This window comes from Phodopus roborovskii, unplaced genomic scaffold (genome assembly GCF_943737965.1).
Source record: "Phodopus roborovskii unplaced genomic scaffold, PHOROB, whole genome shotgun sequence".
Lineage (NCBI taxonomy): Eukaryota > Metazoa > Chordata > Mammalia > Rodentia > Cricetidae > Phodopus > Phodopus roborovskii.
In genome coordinates, this window is record NW_026125545.1 from 2,182,569 (window position 1) to 2,201,820 (window position 19,252).

General features: G+C 42.4%; 1 protein-coding gene across 5 annotated transcripts in view; it reads left to right on the forward strand.

Annotated features, from left to right (window-relative positions):
• Positions 1–18,742, forward strand: part of Fbxo34 (F-box protein 34) — a 61,287-nt gene extending 42,545 nt beyond the window's left edge. For 4 of the 5 annotated variants that reach the window (XM_051177095.1, XM_051177096.1, XM_051177094.1 and 1 more), the window contains one exon: positions 16,100–18,742. In XM_051177095.1, the coding sequence (XP_051033052.1) occupies positions 16,100–18,236 (2,137 nt within the window). In that variant the 3' untranslated portion in view covers positions 18,237–18,742. Of the gene's footprint in view, positions 1–11,624; positions 11,686–16,099 lie in introns of those variants that run through there. The other variant, XM_051177098.1, reaches the window with a different exon arrangement.
• Positions 18,743–19,252: the final 510 nt, after the last annotated feature.

Here is a 19,252-nt window from a genome sequence, read left to right on the forward strand (position 1 = left end):
TTGGAGACTTTAGCTGTGTCAAGTTGACAAAACTAATAACCAGCACAGTGGTCTTGAGCTGGTGTCATTTTCTGAGTGCTGATCTCCTTTTCTGCATAATGGTTGCATGAGTACAGATGTTGCAGGGCTGACATAGATAGATGTGCTAACATCAGGACCACTAACAGTGAAGAAAGAGGATCATCTGGCATAGTGGCCCCCAAGATAGAAGTGATTCAGCAGCAGAAAAAGCCAAATGATATGTTATGAAAAGTATAGGTTTAAAGCATTCCTTACTAAATATTGAATGCTGCTAAGTTTAGGGGAGGTGTGTGGGGTTGTGTCTGTGTTGCTTTCTTACTTTCCCAGTGGCCTACAGTTGACAATCGAGCAATGCAAGGAAGCAGCATCCTGTCTTAGGTATGGAAAGGAAAAGGTTAAAAGTGTGCATCATAAATTCCAGCAGTTTGTTAGCTGTGATTATGGTTGCTTATTATCTATAAAATGGATAATATGGAAGAAATTTGTACAGTTTTCTTTTATCCTCTGGCTTTTCCTCCTCCATATGTGACTTCTGTGTTCTTTCTCCCTCCTGTGGCAAAATACTTGAGAGATGCAGCTTAGTTTTTGTTCACTTCTCCTAGGACCTGGTAAGAGACCCAGAAGAACTCTAGGCTATATACCTAGGCACCCTGCCTCCAGGTCCCCACATTTTTTAAGATATATATTTTTTATTATTTCATGTGTATGAGTGTTTTGCCTGCATGTACATCTGTATATCACAAGTGTGCCTGATGCCCAAGGAGGTGGTCAGCCTCCTTGTGGGTGCTGGGAATTGAACTTAGGGCCTTTACAACAACAACTGCTCTTAGCCAGTGAGCTAACTCTCTAGCCCCATATCCTTATATTTTGAAACTAGATTCATGTCCCAAAGGTTACATAATCTTCCAAAACAGTGCCATCAACTGGAGCCAACTGTTGAAAAACAGGAACCTGGTGTGTGTGTGCCTGCCTGTGCGTGCCTACGTGCTCACATTGAAACCATAACAGTGTGCTCTGCTTTGGCTGGCAGTGAAGCTTGATCTTGCTGTCAGTCTCCTTTGTGGTTTGCTTTATTAGTAATAGAAATACTAAAGGGTTCTAGATGTGATCTCTGCATACTTTCTAATAATCCTGAACCAGTTAAGTTGGGGGTTTCTATTGAAGTTAATAATATATGTTTTAAAAATAAATATAAAATTGCTATGCAGAAATAACCAGGACATGATAAGACATAGATTAATTATATTTTATAATATAAACCTCAAAGTATTTTTCTGCTTTTTGGTATTCTCTTCCTTTGTAATCTGGGTGTTTAGAAGTCTATCGGAAAATTTATTTGTTCTGATAATAGTTTGGCTTTTTTTATTCTTAAAGATCTATGTAGATATGCCTTTAGATAGCTGTGTTTGGCATAATAAAGAATCATGGGAAGGCCTTACAGTGTTTCTAGTTAAAACTTGGTGTCTTTATTCTTTAAAAAAACAGGATTTGGGGCTTCTGCAAACAAAAAGGAGCTTGCTGAATACCTACATAACTACACTGTTCTATCCCAGAATCTACTAGCAGTATGAAAGTTGTTTTTCTCTATTTAGTTTGACAGTATAAAAAAGTAAATGCCTTTATTTTAAAAGTGCTTGTTTTCACAAAGCTGATGTCCTGAATTGTCTTTAAAATCTGACATTGCATAGGGATAGTTGAAGTAACTAGAATGCTGCGGAAAGCTACTACTTCAGCCAAATGTCTTTGTGTTGCAGGAACATACTCAAGATTGAGTGACTGCGTACTAGATAGCATTTTCTATTCTTTGCCTTATTCACCTCTCATCTTCAAGGGGGTTGGGAAAGCATAAGCGGAGGAAATTATGGCAGGAGTTGCATTATGGGGGACCATTGTCATTCAGATCCCCACATTGGGATTGCAAGTCTGCACCACCAGACCCAATTAAGAGCTATTTTTAATTAAAATAAGTGACTCTGATCTGTGACTTATATTTCCTTTGAGAGTGGAGAATTAGGATTAAAGGAAAACAATCAAATGCATTGTGCTTACTGATAGGAACATTTGGTAATTATATATTATATAACTCATTTGACATTTATGACTACTGGTTGTTACATATGGGTTTATATAAATATGCATGGTTTTGTTTTAAATACTGTAATGTATGCTGGACTATATCTTAAGGGTTTAATTCCTAGCTATGCAGACTAGTGTTCTCTCTCTCTTTCTCTGTCTCTCTCTCACACACACACACCCTAACACTATATATATGTGTGTGTGTGTGTGTGTGTGTGTGTGTGTGTGTGTATATACATATATATATATATATGAATGAATGAATGAATGAATGAATGAATGACTTGGGCTGGGGAGATGGCTTAGTAGTTAAGAGTACTGACTGCTATTCCTGAGGAACCAGGATTCAATTACCAACACCCACATGGTGGCTCACAACTGTCTATAATTCCAGTTCCAGGGGATCAGACATCCATGGCAACATCAATGCACATAAAATAAAAATAAATAAATTTTAAAAATTACCTAGCCAGAAGAGGCAGTTAATGACTTTAATCCCAGCAGTTGAGAGACTGAAACAGGAAGATTATGGGTTCAAGACCAGCCTAGGATACATAGTAATATTAATAACACCCCATCTCAAAAAGGCAAACAAGAGTCATAAACTTTTACTAATTTAAAATATTTGAGTGTTTCACCTGCATATGTTTGTGCACCCCAAGCATGCCCCACTGGAGGAAGCCAAAAGAGGGTGTAAGATAGTAGCAAGCCATCATGCGGGTGCTGGGAATCAAATTGGGTCCTTTGGAAGCAGCCAGTGCTCTTAACTGCTGAGCCATCTTTCTAGGCCCCAAGAGTTATTCTAAATTTTAATTAAGCTATACATTTGTAAATGAGAATATTAATTGTATCTAGCTAAGTGGTCACCATGCTCAATAAAAACGGCTAAGTCACTTTTATTTACAAAATAATGTCTTTTCTCTTTCCCCATCAGTGAATGTGGGTAGATAGTCATGATTCTTGCTATAAGAAGATATTTACAAGATAATTTAAAACAGCAAATTTTTGTGTTTAAATTTTTACATGTATCTTACATTAAATTTGGTAAAGTTAAGAGTACTTAAACAAGATAGATCCAGGTACTTCGTAGGCTATTTGTTTTAGAATATAGACTGGGGTACTGACAGTCATACTGCTTAGGGCCAACCAGACGCTCATAAGAGTGCTTGCTACATTGCATGATGACCTGAATTTGAGGCACAGATCCTCTGACTGCCGCACATGTGCTGAGGCACACATTCCCCCTCCCCACACATACACAGAACTTTAAGAAGAAAGGAAAGAAGGGAGGAGGGAGGAGAGAAAGAAAGTCCTATGTGTTTAAGACGTCAATTGAACCTGGTGTTGGTGGTGCACGCCTTTGATCCCAGCACTTGAGAGGCTGAAGCAGGTGGATCTCTGAGTTCAAGGCCAACCTGCTCTACAAGAACTAGTTCCAGGACATCTTCCAAAGCCACAGAGAAACAAACAAACAAAAAAGTCAATTGATGAACCAGCTCCAGTGGTCCGTGCCTGTAATTCTGTCACTAAGAAGCTCTCAAGTTCAAGGTCAGCCTGGACTCAGCAAAGAGACCTTTTCTCAAAACAATGTATCTTGAGTTTTCTTTAAAAGAAAAAAACAGAAAGTGGTTGCCATTAACCAGTGTCACCTTTACTTCAGTTCTTTTTTTATTACTTGATTTCCTAGTGTCTCCTTGTCTGTCTTTTTAAATTGCTTCCTGATTTACTTCCTATTCAGTTTTCAGTAATGGGTGTGGAGTGGAACAAGAACTTACGTTGGTGACCATTGTCTGAACCAGGAAGGAGTTAGGCAGCTGTGGGACTCAGGGTGCAGAGTTGCCTCACCCATCACACCTCTCTCCAAGTCAGTTAGCCGATTGGTCCACACTGTGTATACATAATGAACATTTCAGAGCTCACTTATTCAGTGTTTCCCAATGCTTCTGTGTATTTACTTCTCTTTTTAAACAGTAAATATAGAAAAATTGAGCTTTGTACAGAAATAGAAAAGGAAGTTCTACATGATGAAGCTTCAGCAGTTTATTACCTCACATAGCTCAGGGTGGCCTTAAACTCCTGGTGCTGTTTTTACCTCCCAAGTGCTAGCTAGTACTATGTGTTTGTTAATTCTTATTAACAAGAACTCTTAATAATATATCATCTCTCACCTTTTTCCTATTTTGAGTTGGAAGTTGTCTGAAGAATCAAGGTTTTTAAAGAACTTTTCTATAGTTTCCCCATGGTTCAGATTTTATTGTTCTGTATATCCCTTGGGTGGGTAAGGTAATTCCTATTCACCCATGTTTTCCTGTAAATTGGTGGCTGGTTCTCCAGGGCTGACCAAATTTGCACTTGGTAAGTTTTGTTTATGAAAGTGTTTTGCTCTCTCATCAAGAGTCGTCTTATTCAAGACCTTAATACGGCACAAGCTGCAAAATGGGCATGATTACTTCTGCTATTCCTCTTTTAACCACCACCTATGAGGAAATACATTTCCCCTTAAAGACGCTGATGGCTTTGACTGTATTTTTATTGTTAGTATCCTTTATAACACTGGGTAGCAGTGACAGGATTAGGTGTTCTAATACGGCTAGAGGGGACCTTGCTTGGAAGATTCCATGACGGCTGAGGAACAAACACACCAGGCAGACAGAGTTTAAGTGGGAGGTTTTATTAGGGAAAATGAAGGGGGAGGGGGTTAAGAAGAAAAAGAGATGCAGACTGAGAGGAGGGGAGGGGAGGGAAGAGAATGGAAAGGTGAGAGGAGAGGCAGGACAAGTCCTGGCTGGCTCTTAACAGCTGGGAAAGAGGAAGTGGGTGGAGTTTTTCTTTTAAAGAGACCTTTGCACCTGAGTGCAGACTGTGCTACATACTGATGTAGCAGCCTGGGTGTTAGCTGAGTGCATTCTGCCGGGGAACTGGGGGCAGGCCAGCATAATGCCAGAATCCTAATATTTGGTGTTAAGATTCTCAGTATAGTATATATTGAGTAGTTGGTAATAGTCCAACTTCAAATTCCCTATAATTTGTCTAGTTAGGGTGCTGTCTTAGACTACTTAACGCTCATTTCTCAGCTTGTTAGGGTTTAGTTTGTGTTCAAATTAACATGTACTTCCCTACTTGGATACTATATGTGGCTGTTATAAGGCCTCACCTGCTTGCTTTTTCTTGTTTTCTTTTTCTAAAGTGCTGGGAAGGTCAAACCTAGGGCTTTAAAATGCTTTCCAAGTACTTTGTCATTGAGCTGTATATCCCCAGCTATACTTAAGCTTTTTAAATGAATTCACCTGCTTATTTTCTAAAGTATTATTTCTGGGCTTGATTTGAAATTTGAACAGTAGAGTCTAAAATAATGTCTGGACTCGGTAGTACAGGTAGGTTTGGCATTACTTATTGAAGGCATTGGTTTTATGGTTTGTTTGCTTTGTTTTGTTTTCTCAGGAGTGGGGACTTTTTCAAGACCTAATCTTGCCTAGTACTTGTTTTATAGCCCTAGTTGGCCTCAAACTCACGACAATCCTCCTTGCCTTGGTGTCTTGTGTGTACCCTCTCCCTTTTGTAGAAAGAAGTTTCAGAAAATACTATTTGTTAGGTTTTCTACTTTACAATAAGGTTTTGCTTTGTAACTGCCCATTTTCCACTTGAATATATTCAGGCATCTGGAGCTCATTTGGTATCTTCTAGGGCCTTCCCCATAGTCTTCTGTTAATGTTTGTAACATAATGATACTTTTGTATCATTTGAAAGAATATTTTGTTTAAAGTAAATAGCTGGATCTGGCAGCCCAGAAAAGAGAAGTTGCCAACTCAGTGATTCAGGCAGTTGTTTTCCCACAGCTGCTCACAAATAATCACACAGAGGCTTAATATTACTTATAAATGCTCGGCCAATAGCTCAGGCTTTTTACTAATTAGCTCTTACAGGGTAGCTCTAACATACACAGTTGCACAGTCAAATGTGCCATTGTGTATCCCTTTCTCCTAGGAAGAACTGACTTGAGTCCATCTAGACTCCCTTTAAAGGAAAGTCAGAGTATGCTGCTGTGTAGAGAAGTACAAGGCAGCTCTTAGCCTTCCACATCATAGTACCTTGGTGGCTGTAAATTTGGTATGCTGAAATGATAGCCTGTTAGTGACTTCTACCTATTACACATTTTCTCTCTTTTTTTTCCCCTGACTTCTGCAGCTAACATTATACCAAACTGCAGTTTAGAGAGAGAGAGAGAGAGTGTGTGTGTGTGTGTACGTACATGTGTGTAGAGGATTGAGGAATTATAAGTTTTGCTCCTTAGGGATGCTCACCTTGTTTTTGGAGACAGGCTCTCTTATTGGCAATGAACCCAGCAGTCAGTCTACTGTGATCCTCAGTGCTGGATGACAAGTGCATGTCACTATGCCCAGATTTCTTATATAGGCCCTTTGTGTCAGACTCAAGCCCTTGTGCTTGTAAGGCAAGCACTTTACCAACTCTCCAACCCTAGTTTAGCTTTCTCAAAAGACTAATTTTTTCCCCCTCTTACCCCATAGTTAATATTTAAAATTCATTTGTGAACTGATGATTGCACTGCCTCCCATACTTTGGAAAATAGGTAAATGTGAGCATATTCCTGTGCCTTGTCATGTTCAAGCACTTTTTTTGATTAAAAATATTTTATTCTTCATTGTATGTATACACATAAAACACATGAGGTCAGAGAACAACTGATTCTCTTCTTCCACAGAAGGTTCCTGGGAACAAACTTACATTGTCAGGCTTGCTTACCTTTTAAGAGGCTTTTTATTTTATATATTTTTAAGAGGGTCTCATGTACCAAACTGGCCTTGGACTTGCTGTGTAGCTGGACACTGTCTTGATTGTCTGACTCTGGGCCTTCACCTCCCAGTCCAGTTGTACCACTCTGTCCAGGTCTCTGCAGGCCAGGGATCAAATCCCGGGCTTCCTGCATGCTGAGCAAACACTATGCCAGTGAGTCACAGCCCTGGCCCCAGGTTTGTTTTTAATTTTGATAAACAAGTGATCTGTAAGTTAGAACTCCATGACGTATGTCTGTGGACCCTGCTGAACTTTAGACGGGTGATTTGTGAATATCTTGAAACAGTGACAGATTTCGAAGACATGCCATTTCCTCAGGAGTGGCCCATTTTCTTTGATCAGTATTTCAAAGGATTCCCTGACTGGAAAAAGGTTAGATCGCTGTACTTGATATAAAAGAAATTTTAATTAACATGAATAATAAAATTTTTCCTTTCCATATATATTTTTCAGTATGTTAGAAGTTTGTCCACTATATTCTCACATGAGGTCTTGAATCATTTTGGATTATGTAGAGTTTCTATCAGTTCACTTTCTTGCCCCCCTATCCCTCCCTCTTTGTTTCTCCTCTCTCCCTTTTATCTCCTCTCTCTCCTCTGTCTCTTTCCACCACTATGTAGACCAGGCTGGCCTCGAACTCAGAGCTCTACCTGCCTCTGCACCTCCGCCATTCGGGGATTAAAGGTGTGAGATCTATTTGTTACTTTTCATTAATGTTAGGTGTTATGACTCTCTCTGTTGCAGACCATCCCTCAGTACCTCGGAGTGTTAAAAAGAGGGCCTTTAAAGAGATAATAGTGACTTAAATGAGGCTTTGGGGGTCAAGTGCTAATTCAGTGTAACTTCTCTGTGCCTGCCTATTTCATTGTCTTATGGAGTTTACCATAAATTATTTCCTGAAAATTCATTGTGTTTGGTCTTCTTTACTGTATAGAATTCATGGAACAATTAACCTTGAGTCAAGTGGGGCACCCCTGTCTTTAAGAGCCATAGCCAGTTCTAAGATGGAAGGTGTGAATTCCCTCTCTTCAGAACTGCATGTTTCCATAGGCTGTTCTCCTGGTTGTGGCTTGTTTGTTTACCATCAATTAAGAGATACAGATTTTCCCCCTATTACGTGCTACTAACCATTTAATCACCCTGAGACAAATCAGCCATAAAGGCTTTGGTGAGTATTCCTTTAAAACTATGTAAGAATGGGTAAGGGAGGTGTCTATGGCCCCAGCTACATGGGTGGTAAGAGGATATTGAGTCCCCAAGTTCAAACCAGCCTGGGCTACATAGTGAGACTGTTCTCTTAAACTGAAAGTGAAAAAAGAGCTGAAGGTCTCCATGACAAAGCCAACACCTTGTCTTCAGGAGCTGGTTTTAGGAAGCTGTTTCCCCACATACAAGGTTTTTTAGTGTTCTGTGGGAGTTGGATACATTCTGTCAGTACTTAAGAGAGGTGGGTGCATCTTTTCTTGTGCCTCCGTCTGTATTCACACCCTCCTGGTCATGGCACCTTTTCCAATTAACAGCAGTGGAGTGTCTTGTGCCTTCTTGAAAACTACTGTTCTGATAAGGTGCACTCTTCTGCCATGCATGCAAGAAAATGACCTCATTTCAGAGATAAAAGCTCTTTTGATAAAGAGAATCCTGAGTAACTTTGTTTATACAGTAGATGAGCTTAGACATTTAGTTGTTACTAATGTATTTTGTTTGAGGCCTTGATGTGGTGTGTGCAGGCTGGCCCTTAGCTCCAGAGCTAACACAGTCTTACCTCATCTCCTGAGTAGCTGGACTGCAAGTTTTTTTTGTTTTGATTCTCTTGCCTCACTAAGTGTTAAATTTACCGATATGAGCCACCACATCGGGTTGCCTTTTTTTTTTTTTTAAAGAAAAATTATCTAAGAGGTTCTATATGTTTTAAGACTTTATTTTTACATTATGTGTGAATGTTTGCCTGTATATATGTATGTATATATATTATGCATAATAGCCTTAGAGGACAAAAGAGGGCATTAGTGACTCCTCTGGCATTGGAGTTAGAGAATCCAACTCTCATCCTTTGCAAAGGCTCCAAGTGCTCTTAACCACTGAGCCCTCTCTCCATCCCTGAGCTTGCAGTTTTATTCTAAATCTTAATTTTTATCATGATCTAGCTATGGGTCTCCAGAAGTCATGTCTTAATTATTTTTCTTGTTACCATGACAAAATACTTGACAAAAGCAACTTAAATAAAGGAGGATTTGATTAACAGTTGTAGAAGTTATAGTTCCTGTGGGGGCAGGAGCAGGAGGCTGCTGTTATGTTGCATTCACAGCCAAGAAGAGAGAACAATGAATACAGAAATGTCCTTTTCCTTTTCAGTCAGCTGGGACCTCACATTTAGAGTAGATCTTCTATCTCAGTTAACCTGTTTAGAAGCTCCTTCCTCATGGACATGATCACAGATTGGTTTCTGTGGTGACTCTTAAGTCCCATCAAGTTGAAAATCAAGGTTAACTATAAATCATTACCACCCCCACCCCACACAGAAGCATGCCGCTAGAACTGCTAGCCATCTGTGTGATGGCCTGCTGAGGAAGATGTAGTACTTATACTTGGTGTGTGTGTGTGTGTGTGTGTGTGTGTGTGTGTGTGTGTGTGTGTGTGTGTGTGTGTGTATTATCATTTTTTTTTCTTATTTTACATATCCAAGTTCCCTTTCTTTCCTTTCCTCCCTCCCATGCCCCCTGGCCCCTTCCCATCCCGTCCCTCCACCCGACTCCACAGGGAAGGTGATGCCTTCCAGGAGGGATCATCAAAATCTGTCAAGTCATTTGGAATAGGCCCTAGGCCCTCCCTCCTGCCTCTAGGCTAAGGGAGTATCCCTCCATGGGGAATGTGCTCCCAAAGTCCTTTTGTGCACCAGGGATGCATCCTGGTATCAGAGGTCCCTTAGACTACCCAGGTCTTCTGAGACTCATGTTCATGGGGTTCTGAGTCATTCCAATGCTGGTTTCCCAGCTATCAGTCTGGGGGTCCATGAGCTCCCCCTTCTTCAGACAGCTGTGTCTCTAGAAGCCTTTTTTTTTGAGAGAGGTTTTTTTCTGTCCTGGAACTTAATCTGTAGCCCAGGCTGGCCTCAGACTCAGAGATCCTCCTGCTTCTGCCTCCAGAGTGCTGACTGGGACTAAAGGCGTGCGCCACCACACACCGAAAGCTTTTTTTTTAAACATTTGAGACAGGATCTTTTAAAAATTCTTATTTTCATCACATGTTGCCTTTTAGTTCCTTAGAAATCAAGTTTATCCCTCTGTGTAGTTATTATTTGGCAGTAAATACCTGTTATCCTAGCAAGGGAGACCCTACCTCAAAAGACCAGGAGCTAGGGATGGAGCTAGTCACTTTGCTTGCCTAGCATGTGCAGGGCTCTGGGTTTGATTCCCAGCACTGTACATATGAAAACCTTGCTTTGACTTTTTGATGGTTTGGTGTTCATACACAAATCTTTTGGCTGGAGGTGGGAGTGATAAAAGTCTCAAGTCATAACCTAGATTGCCTTGGAACTATGGCCAGGCTGACCTTGAACTCACAGCCATCTTCACTTTCCTGAATGCTAGAATTACAAGTGTAATCTACCTACCACACCTTACCCCGTACACATTTTTTAACACATCAGTTTAATCTTTTGTAGCTTAAACTTGTGATTTTATACTATCTTCAGGTTAGTTTTTCTCACTTTTTTCTTAAGATGTTTTTATGTATAAGTATTTGCTTGCATGTACCATATGAATAACATGCTGCCCACAGAGGTCAGAAGATGGCACTGAAAATTGAATCCCTGGAATTGGTTTACAGATGATTGTGAGCCACCATGCTGGTGCTTGGAACCAAACCCTTTGTAAAAGCAGCCAGTGCTCTTGAGCACTGAGCGCCTCTCCCCAAACATCTGTGAGCTGGATGGACTTAGATAGCGTGTAACCAGAATGCTTTGAGCTTTTGAAAACTAGATGTTGGCCATCACTGCATGAAGTTGTCCAAGTGTGAGTTACTTGATTGTTAATCTCACCACAATCCTGCAAATCCAGTGTGTTAGACATGCTCCCCTCACCACAGTCCTGCAAATCCAGTGTGTTAGACATGCTCTCCCTTACAGCCGAGCTCCCGAAAGCCGCTCTGATCAGATCTGCTTTCCCTTTTGCAGTTTCTCACAGTGGGTCACCAAGGAGTCTACCAGCAGCTGGCACTGTACTCAGAAAATTGGTCTTTTCCCTTCTAACCACATTCCTTTTAATTAACTACTGAACATTTATTCATCAACCTGTGAACTGTGTTGTTACAGAGTCTGTCAGTGACTAGTTCCATTTTTGTTTGGGTTTTTGAGATAAAGTCTTGGTGGTGGGGTGGGCTTCAAGCATACATGTGTGCATCAAATCCTTCTACATCTGCTTCCCAGTAGCTGTGTTTGTATTGTAGGGATGCACTACCATATTCCATTTATACACATTTTTCTACTATAAAAGCAATAATACATGTTTATCATGCAAACTCGTGGGACACATCTATTGAAACAACTTGTTTCAATCTCTTGTTGAAATACTTCAGTGGCAGCTGTCTTCCCCTTTCTTCTTTTCTACCTGACCTCTTATCTACTGTTTTACAGGCACCCACACCGCACATTTCTGAGAAACTGAACTTAACCTCTGCCTTCCCTTCTGCAGATCTGGCCGGCCATCCAGAGAGGACCCATTCATGCAGGTGCCGAAGCCATACATTTAAGGACCCTTGATGCTTCTCCTGCATCCAACTGTAATGAGCTGAGAGAATCTTGCTTGCCTATATACTGTTAGGATCTTAGCTCAGACTCTTGTTAGCTGTATTTCCCCAAACATCTCCTTTTGAGCCTTTTAGGACTTTGTGTGATTTCCTTCAAGGCTTTAGCTTAAAAAGTAAGGGCCTCTGAGACCCGTTTCCCCTCAAGCTCAGGGCTGGTAGCCTCACCTCTAAAATGTCTACCCCTCCTCTCTCCTTCCCTCATAGACTCATGACATAGACCCATGACACCCTATATAACTTATCACATTCTCTTGTAATTGTTCTGTCTCTTTGTAACAGTGACTGTATCTCATGGTTGTGTAAGTGTCTAGTCCTGATTGGTTAGTAATGCTAAGTAGTTAGAAGGAAATAGAAGGGCAGATAGTCAAGTGAATGAGTGCTAAAGCGGTTAGGTTTTATGGATCTTGTTGCTTTAGAATTGATTACATGTGTAGCTTTCATCTTTCTGGCCCCATCCTTACAGTTCTATGAATAAGCAGGACAAAACAGGAGTGAAAGCTGGTACATTGGCTGGGATGGACTCTAGCACTCTGCTTTTCTTGTAGCCACCAACTGTGCAACAGAGATAAGATGGTGCTAAACGTAGCAGTCGTGCTAGGGATGCTGAGGAGGCCATATTTTATGACTTGGTATAGGGTCCAGGGAGGAGAAATCCAAGTGGCTCAGTTTCTGGCTTGCTAGTGTGGGTACCTGAGACTGTCATCTACTAGTGTTAGGTTTTGAGGTCCTTACTGTCTGTCATGCAGGTGAGCAGGTATGCCACAGGAAATGGCAAGATGGAGAGTCATCCGTGTGGGGGAACTAATTAGAGCCAAAAATGGTCATCTAGACATCACCTAAAAGGAATCATGGTCTGTAAACAGGATGGACCTTGAGGAGCTCTGGTGTCTAAGAGCTAGGAAAGAAAGCACAACCTGAAGGTGCTCTTAAACAATCTCCGCAGCTGAGACGAAAGTCTTGAGCAGTAAGAAGCCTGAGCCACAAGGAAGTCTGTCTTTAGAGGAGATGCTTGAGCACAGATCATGTCTGTCCTCAACTTCTTGGCACACAGTTCTGCCTCACTCCTATTAGCTCCCCAGCCCAAAGTCAAAGCCCTACCAACACTTATTGTTGGCTGTCACCAAAGTCTCTTCCAACTTTAGTGTAAGATTTAAAACAGAACCTGGGCCCAATCCTGGGGAAACTGATGAATGGGCTCTTCTGAGGGCCAAAGAAGCTGCTATGTAGGTGCTACATAGGCTTGCATGTTATTTAATTACAAGAGAGGAGGGCTTGATTATAGCAGACTTTGTTTAAACCACAGCTGGTCTCAGAGTCATTGTGTAGCTGAGGGTACCCACATCTGACACTGACCTCCCACCATCTCAATCCTCATCCTCCTGCCTCTCTCTATAGATGGTGCTGGGATTGTAGGCATGTGCCGTCACACCTAGCTAATTAGCAAACTGTCACAGTTGAGACCTGGGGGTGTTGCTCAGTGATAGAGTGCTTGCCTAGCACAGATTATGCCTAGCATGGACAAGGTTCTGACTCAGTAATGAAGAGCCTGGCAGCCATAGAACCCTGGCTGGGACTTCCCACTGTGCTTGTCTCTAGAGTGGGGTGGAAGTGGGCAAAGTGCTGCCGTCTTTTTATTTTTGGTGTTTTTGTAACAGATGTCCTGGAATCCTTAATTCACCACCAATTTCAACCAACTCAGATGTTTGTAGTCTAAGTCTTACCAGAGCCTGTTTTTGTCTCAGAACTGTTAGGTCACACTCCTCCTCCATGGTGCCTCCTAGGCCTCCCTCCCCAGCACTCGGTTGTATTATAGTTCTCTTTACCCCCTCACTTCCTTCTTTGGGATACCTCCAGTTTTTATCTTGCTGAAACTGCCAATTCAGTTATTGTCAGTAGAGTGGACTTCACAGGTTTTGTGCAAGCAAATGCCTCCCCTAATTATACTCATTTCTTCTCATATGTCTCTGTCAGTAATAGTACCTGCCCTAGTTGGGGTTACTATTGCTATGAGACACCATGACCAAAATCAAAGAGGAAAGAGTTCATTTGACTTACATTTCTGTATCACTGGTCATCATTGAAAGAAGTCAGGACAAGAACTCAAGCAGGGCAGGAACCTGGAGGCAGGAGCTAATGCAGAGGCCATGGAGAGTGCTGCCTACAGGCTTGCTCATCATGGCCTGCTTAGCCTACTTCATTATAGAATCCAGGACCACCAGCCCAGGGATGGCAGCACCCACTGTGGGCCAGGCCCTCCCCTATCAATTAGAGGCTTGTCTGCATACAGTCTCATCTCTGGAGGAGTTTTCTCAGTTGAGGTTCCTTCCTCTTAGATGACTATAGCTTGTGTCATATTGTCATAAAACTAGACAGCACAGCAGCTAAAATACTGTGAGGAGGGAGGCAAAGAAAACATTGTGCATTGCAAAACAGCACACAATGCTGAAGTTTGAATTTATTCACAGGTATTCTGTGATGAAATCATTATGCTTTGATTTATCTTACAGGAGGATAAGAAATTCCAGCACATAGTTGGCACAAAGAGAGAGAGCACTCACTATGATGACTCTTTTCTTTCTTTATATATCATCTCGTTCTTGGAGAACTCTGGGTGGTTCTTTTGGGAAGACTAAATTCTAGCATATGACAGAAAGCTATTAAAATGTTGTGGTGTAAGAAGGGAGAAGCTCCCCACAGATGCTTAGGTTATGAGCTGTCAGAGCAATCAGAAGGATCTTGTTAAGATCTATCATAGGGTAGAGATGGCTCCGTGTGTTGAGGTGCTTGCCACCAAACCTGGAGCCGAGTTTGATCCCTGGAATTCACATTGTGAAAGGGGAGAACCGACTCCTGCCAGTTGTCCTCTGACCTCCCCATATGTGCTGCGTGGCATATGCCTGTGCTTACATAAAAATAAATGTAAAAAAGTTGTTTAAAGGCCCTTTGTATACCATAAGAGTAGAGTTTCCATTTACATAGTTAGAAGACAGCTGAGGCTGGACTGGAGAGCTACAAAAATTAAATTGAAAGATAAAGAAGAACTTCCATACTTGGCCGTGGCCGTCAGCACTGATTCCTGAAGGTAGTTAAAAGCTGCTGCGTTAGGCACTCATAAACCCATGTGAAGAATTCTACTTCCTTACTACTAGGATGCATGTCTTAGGCAATCATCTCCAGTAGGGTGGATCTCTCCATGTGTAGATATGCAAGTATAGCCTTGCTCCCACAAACCTGAGACTGCACACCTTTATTTTGGTTGGTAGGATATCCCAGGGAATTTTTGTGGCAAGGGCTCTAGGGTGTGTGTCATTGGATATCTAGTGTTTCAGCCCTTCAGTTAACAGAGGAAGCACCATGCCTGAATTGTATTCCCCGTCTAGCTACTTGGTGATAGCAGAGACCAGGATGGAAGCCAGTGTCCTCTAATCATCTTTCTGTCTCAATCCTGAAATGCCTTCGTCTTTGCCCCCTGGCCAGGAAAGGAAGAAGAGGGAGCCATGGCCTTTTCTTTCTTTTTCTTTATTTTGTCTAACTAGTTCAAACTTTTTTTAGAATTAGTAAGGAATCTGGCTGGGCTCTACATTTTATTTAAGATAGCTAAAGGAGATTTAAACTTGGCCTTAGCCAAAAGGCCAATTAAAATGGATACTTAATATAAATAATTTAAAAGCCTAGACTAGTATATAAATAAAGTATACTATAATAAGTAAAAAGTTATAGGCAGCAGAATAGACAACACTATGGGAATGGTTGAAGAAATGATAATTATTTTTACATGCAACCAATAAGATGCTAATTGTGATGACCTAGAAAGATAATGATTAAAAATATTCTAGGGGCTGAGAATTGCAGTTCTTTTGTGAGTTTCAAGACAGCCAGGGTTACATACTGAGACGCTATCCCAAACAAACAAATCTACCCACCAAATAAAACAATCTACTAGGATTGGGCATGGTATGCATGTCTGTTATCCCAGCATTTCAGGAAACTGAGGCAGGAGGATCACAATTTTGAAATCAGCATGGGTTATGTAATGAGACACTATAGTTATGGAGAATAAGATGGGAGGAGGAGAGCTGGGATTGTAATCTCGGCTGGTAGAATACTTGCTTAGTGTCTACAAAGTCCTGGGTTCAATCCCCAATACTGAGTCTAATCTTGGGATTATGGAGGAAGGAGGATCAGAAAGTCATAGGCCAGCCTGGCCTAGGTGAAACTCTCCCTCCTGTTTTCAAGACAAAATGAGCAATCCTAAGGATTCGTTTACGTTAACCAGTAGCCCTAACAAGCTGAAATGTGACTTTTGGTAAAAACTTTAGAAGTTGGGAAGACAAATTTCTCTTGCTAGAAGCTGCATCTAAGTCGGTTTTCTTCCCTCCTGTTCCAGGGCATCTGTTATGCACCTTAAGCCATATTGGAAACTCCAGAAGAGAGAGTGCCCTCTCGAAGTCAGCACGGACCCTCTAAGAACACCTGTGAGCCACCAAAACACTGTCAGTGATGAAAAGGGCAAAGCTAACTACATGAAACCAACTGTCTTTCCTTCAGCCTCCCTTGTCAAAGCAACATCTAGAAAACCTTTTGGGATCCTTTCTCCAAATGTTCTATGCAGTATGAGTGGGAAGAGTCCTGTGGAGAACAGCTTGAATGTGAAAGCCAAGAAGAATGTGCCGTCTGCAACAGTACACCAGGGTGAAGAAGGAGGACTGCCTGGTAGCTGGGCTATTGTCAAGCCTGGAAATACAAAGGAGAAAATTGCATTCTTTGCAGCCCACCAGTGTAGCAATAGGATAGGATCTATGAAAATAAAAAGCTCCTGGGATATCGATGGGAGAGCCACTAAAAGAAGGAAAAAATCAGGGGATCTTAAGAAAGCCAAGGTACAGTTAGAAAGGATGAGAGAAACCAACAGCCAGTGCTATCAGCCTGAGCCATTTGCATGTGGCATTGAGCACTGTTCTGTGCATTATGTGAGTGACAGTGGGGATGGTGTCTATACTGGAAGGCCTCTGTCGGTGATACAGATGGTTGCCTTCCTTGAGCAGAGAGCCAGTGCTCTGCTAGCTAACTGTTCGAAAAACTGCACAAATTCGACTGCCATCGTGAAGATTACTGGCCAGTCCCGAGCTGTGCCACCTGCATCTGAGCCGTTCTCTGCCCCAGGAACTTGTGAAGAACCCACGGAAAGAGGAAATCCTGAGGGTGGCAGGTCACAGAGTGAGCCAGTCCGTGTCCTTGACATGGTAGCCAGGCTGGAGTCCGAGTGCCTGAAGCACCAGGGCCAGCGGGAACCGGGGACCCTGTCACGGAATAACAGCTTCCGTCGAAATGTAGGCAGGGTGCTGCTCACTAATGGTGCTCAGGCCGATGACAAAAATGGAAAAGGCCCCACAGATGTACCTGACACCCAGGTACATCCCATGCAGTCAGTGTCTATGGGTGAAGGACCCTCCACAGCTGACCACTGTTCTGTGGGTGACCAGGTCTGGGATGCTATGTCTAAGGGCTGTCCCTCGCCAGCAGGCGTGAGCTTCCACACGGATAGCACAGAATTAGAGCCAGGTCAGCAAACAGCTGCGAAGAACTGCAACAGGCATGACATAGAAATGACAGATGAATTTGATGAATTGCCCTTTTCTTCTCACACCTGTCTTCAAGCCACTGAATTGCCCACAGATGCTATCAGTTGTATGAGCAGAGCACTTGTACCACTCACAAACCACAGTTCCAATCAGAGAAAAGAAACTGTGTGCATCAGTATTACGGTGTGCACAGTAGAGAAAGACCAGCCTTCTGCTTTAGACTCCCTTGAAGAGCCTCTTCCAGGGATGCTGTTTTTTCTCTCACCTGGGAAGGACCAGCAAGAATGTTCCCAGTTGAATGAACACACAGCACAAGAGGCTTCAGAGGCCAGGAGGCCTCAAGATGCTGCTGAGGGCAACAGTGTATGTGAGGAGAAAGGTGTTTCTGTGGAGCCATTTGTCCCAGCAGCTGCTGTGGTGGAAAGTACATCACCAGTGCTTGAGGCATCCAATTGGAAGAAGCAGGTGTCTCAGGATTTTCTGGAGACCAGGTTTAAAATCCAGCAACTTCTGGAGCCTCAGCAATACATGGTATGCCTGCCTCACCACATCATGGTTAAAATCTTCAGGTTACTCCCCACCAGGAGTTTAGCAGTTCTTAAATGTACCTGCCGCTATTTCAAGTTCATCATCGAATACTACAACATCAGGCCAGCAGATTCTCGGTGGGTTCGAGACCCACGCTATAGAGAAGACCCTTGCAAGCAGTGCAAGAAAAAGTATGTGAAAGGTGATGTGTCCCTGTGCCGGTGGCACCCCAAACCCTATTGCCAGGCATTGCCTTATGGGCCTGGGTACTGGATGTGCTGCCACCGGTCTCAGAAGGGCTTCCCTGGCTGTAAGCTGGGCCTTCATGACAATCACTGGTTACCTGCCTGCCACAGCTTTAATCGGGCAATCCATAAGAAATCAAGAGGGAGCGAAACGGAAGAGGAATACTGAAGTCCACATAAGAGGGAGCAGGACTGTGAAACATCTGGGTCAACCCTGAGGCGTGTGACCTCATCCCCACCCTTTCCGGAGTCTCTGCTCAGACCAGACTGCTATTGCACAGGCAGTTTTTAAACACTTAATTTGCCAGCTGTACATGAGATTAGTTCCATGGTTTTGTATGGTGGTGCCTCACATTTAACCCTTTCAGCTGTGAAGAACTCTGCCTGTTTGCCTCCATCAAGGACATCCAGAGGTCACCAGGCAGTCCCCACAGGGGATCCCAAAATGTCCCAGTACTGGCTCTGTATTTGGAGTGAGTGGAAAAGAAAGCAAAGCCTCTGAGAATTATGCCTAAACAGAAAGTTGGGCACTGTACCTATACCTTGTGTGCTTGATTTTGTGAGAATGATGTTTGCAGGTGGAGTTTATGCCCTGTGGTGTTTACAGTGTATATAATGGTTGTGTTTTCATGGGGCTGTGAAAGTGCACATTAAACCTGAGCGCCTGTACCTGGAGATGAGTGCTTTGGCCCCTCTGTAAATAACGTGATGAAAATCCAGTAATGTATATTATGGACAGTTGACTGAACATAATCACCACAGAGTAAGACAATATCATATAATAGTCAAAACATTGTCCATCATTTTGTCCGGTTAAGAAAAATTTTTTAAAAAATCTTCAATAAAAATGCACATTTTAAATGGGGCCTGAGTTTACAAAGATTTGGGGGGAAGGGGTGGGATATAATCTTTTTAAGATTTTGTGTGTAAATGTGGGTAGTTTTGGACCCTCTGAAACTGCTGGGAACCAAATCTGGGTCTCTGCAAGAGCAACATGTTCTTAACTGCTGAGCCATGCGGCCCAAAGAGTTATTTTACGTGTGCATGTGCTTGCTTTTGCGTACAAGCACCCTAGGGGACAAAGGTGCCAGATCCTCTACCCAGGAGCTTGAGTTACAGTCTACCCAACAAACTGAACCCGATTCTTCTGCCAAAATCCTCTCTCCAGCTCCTGAATGTGAGGTT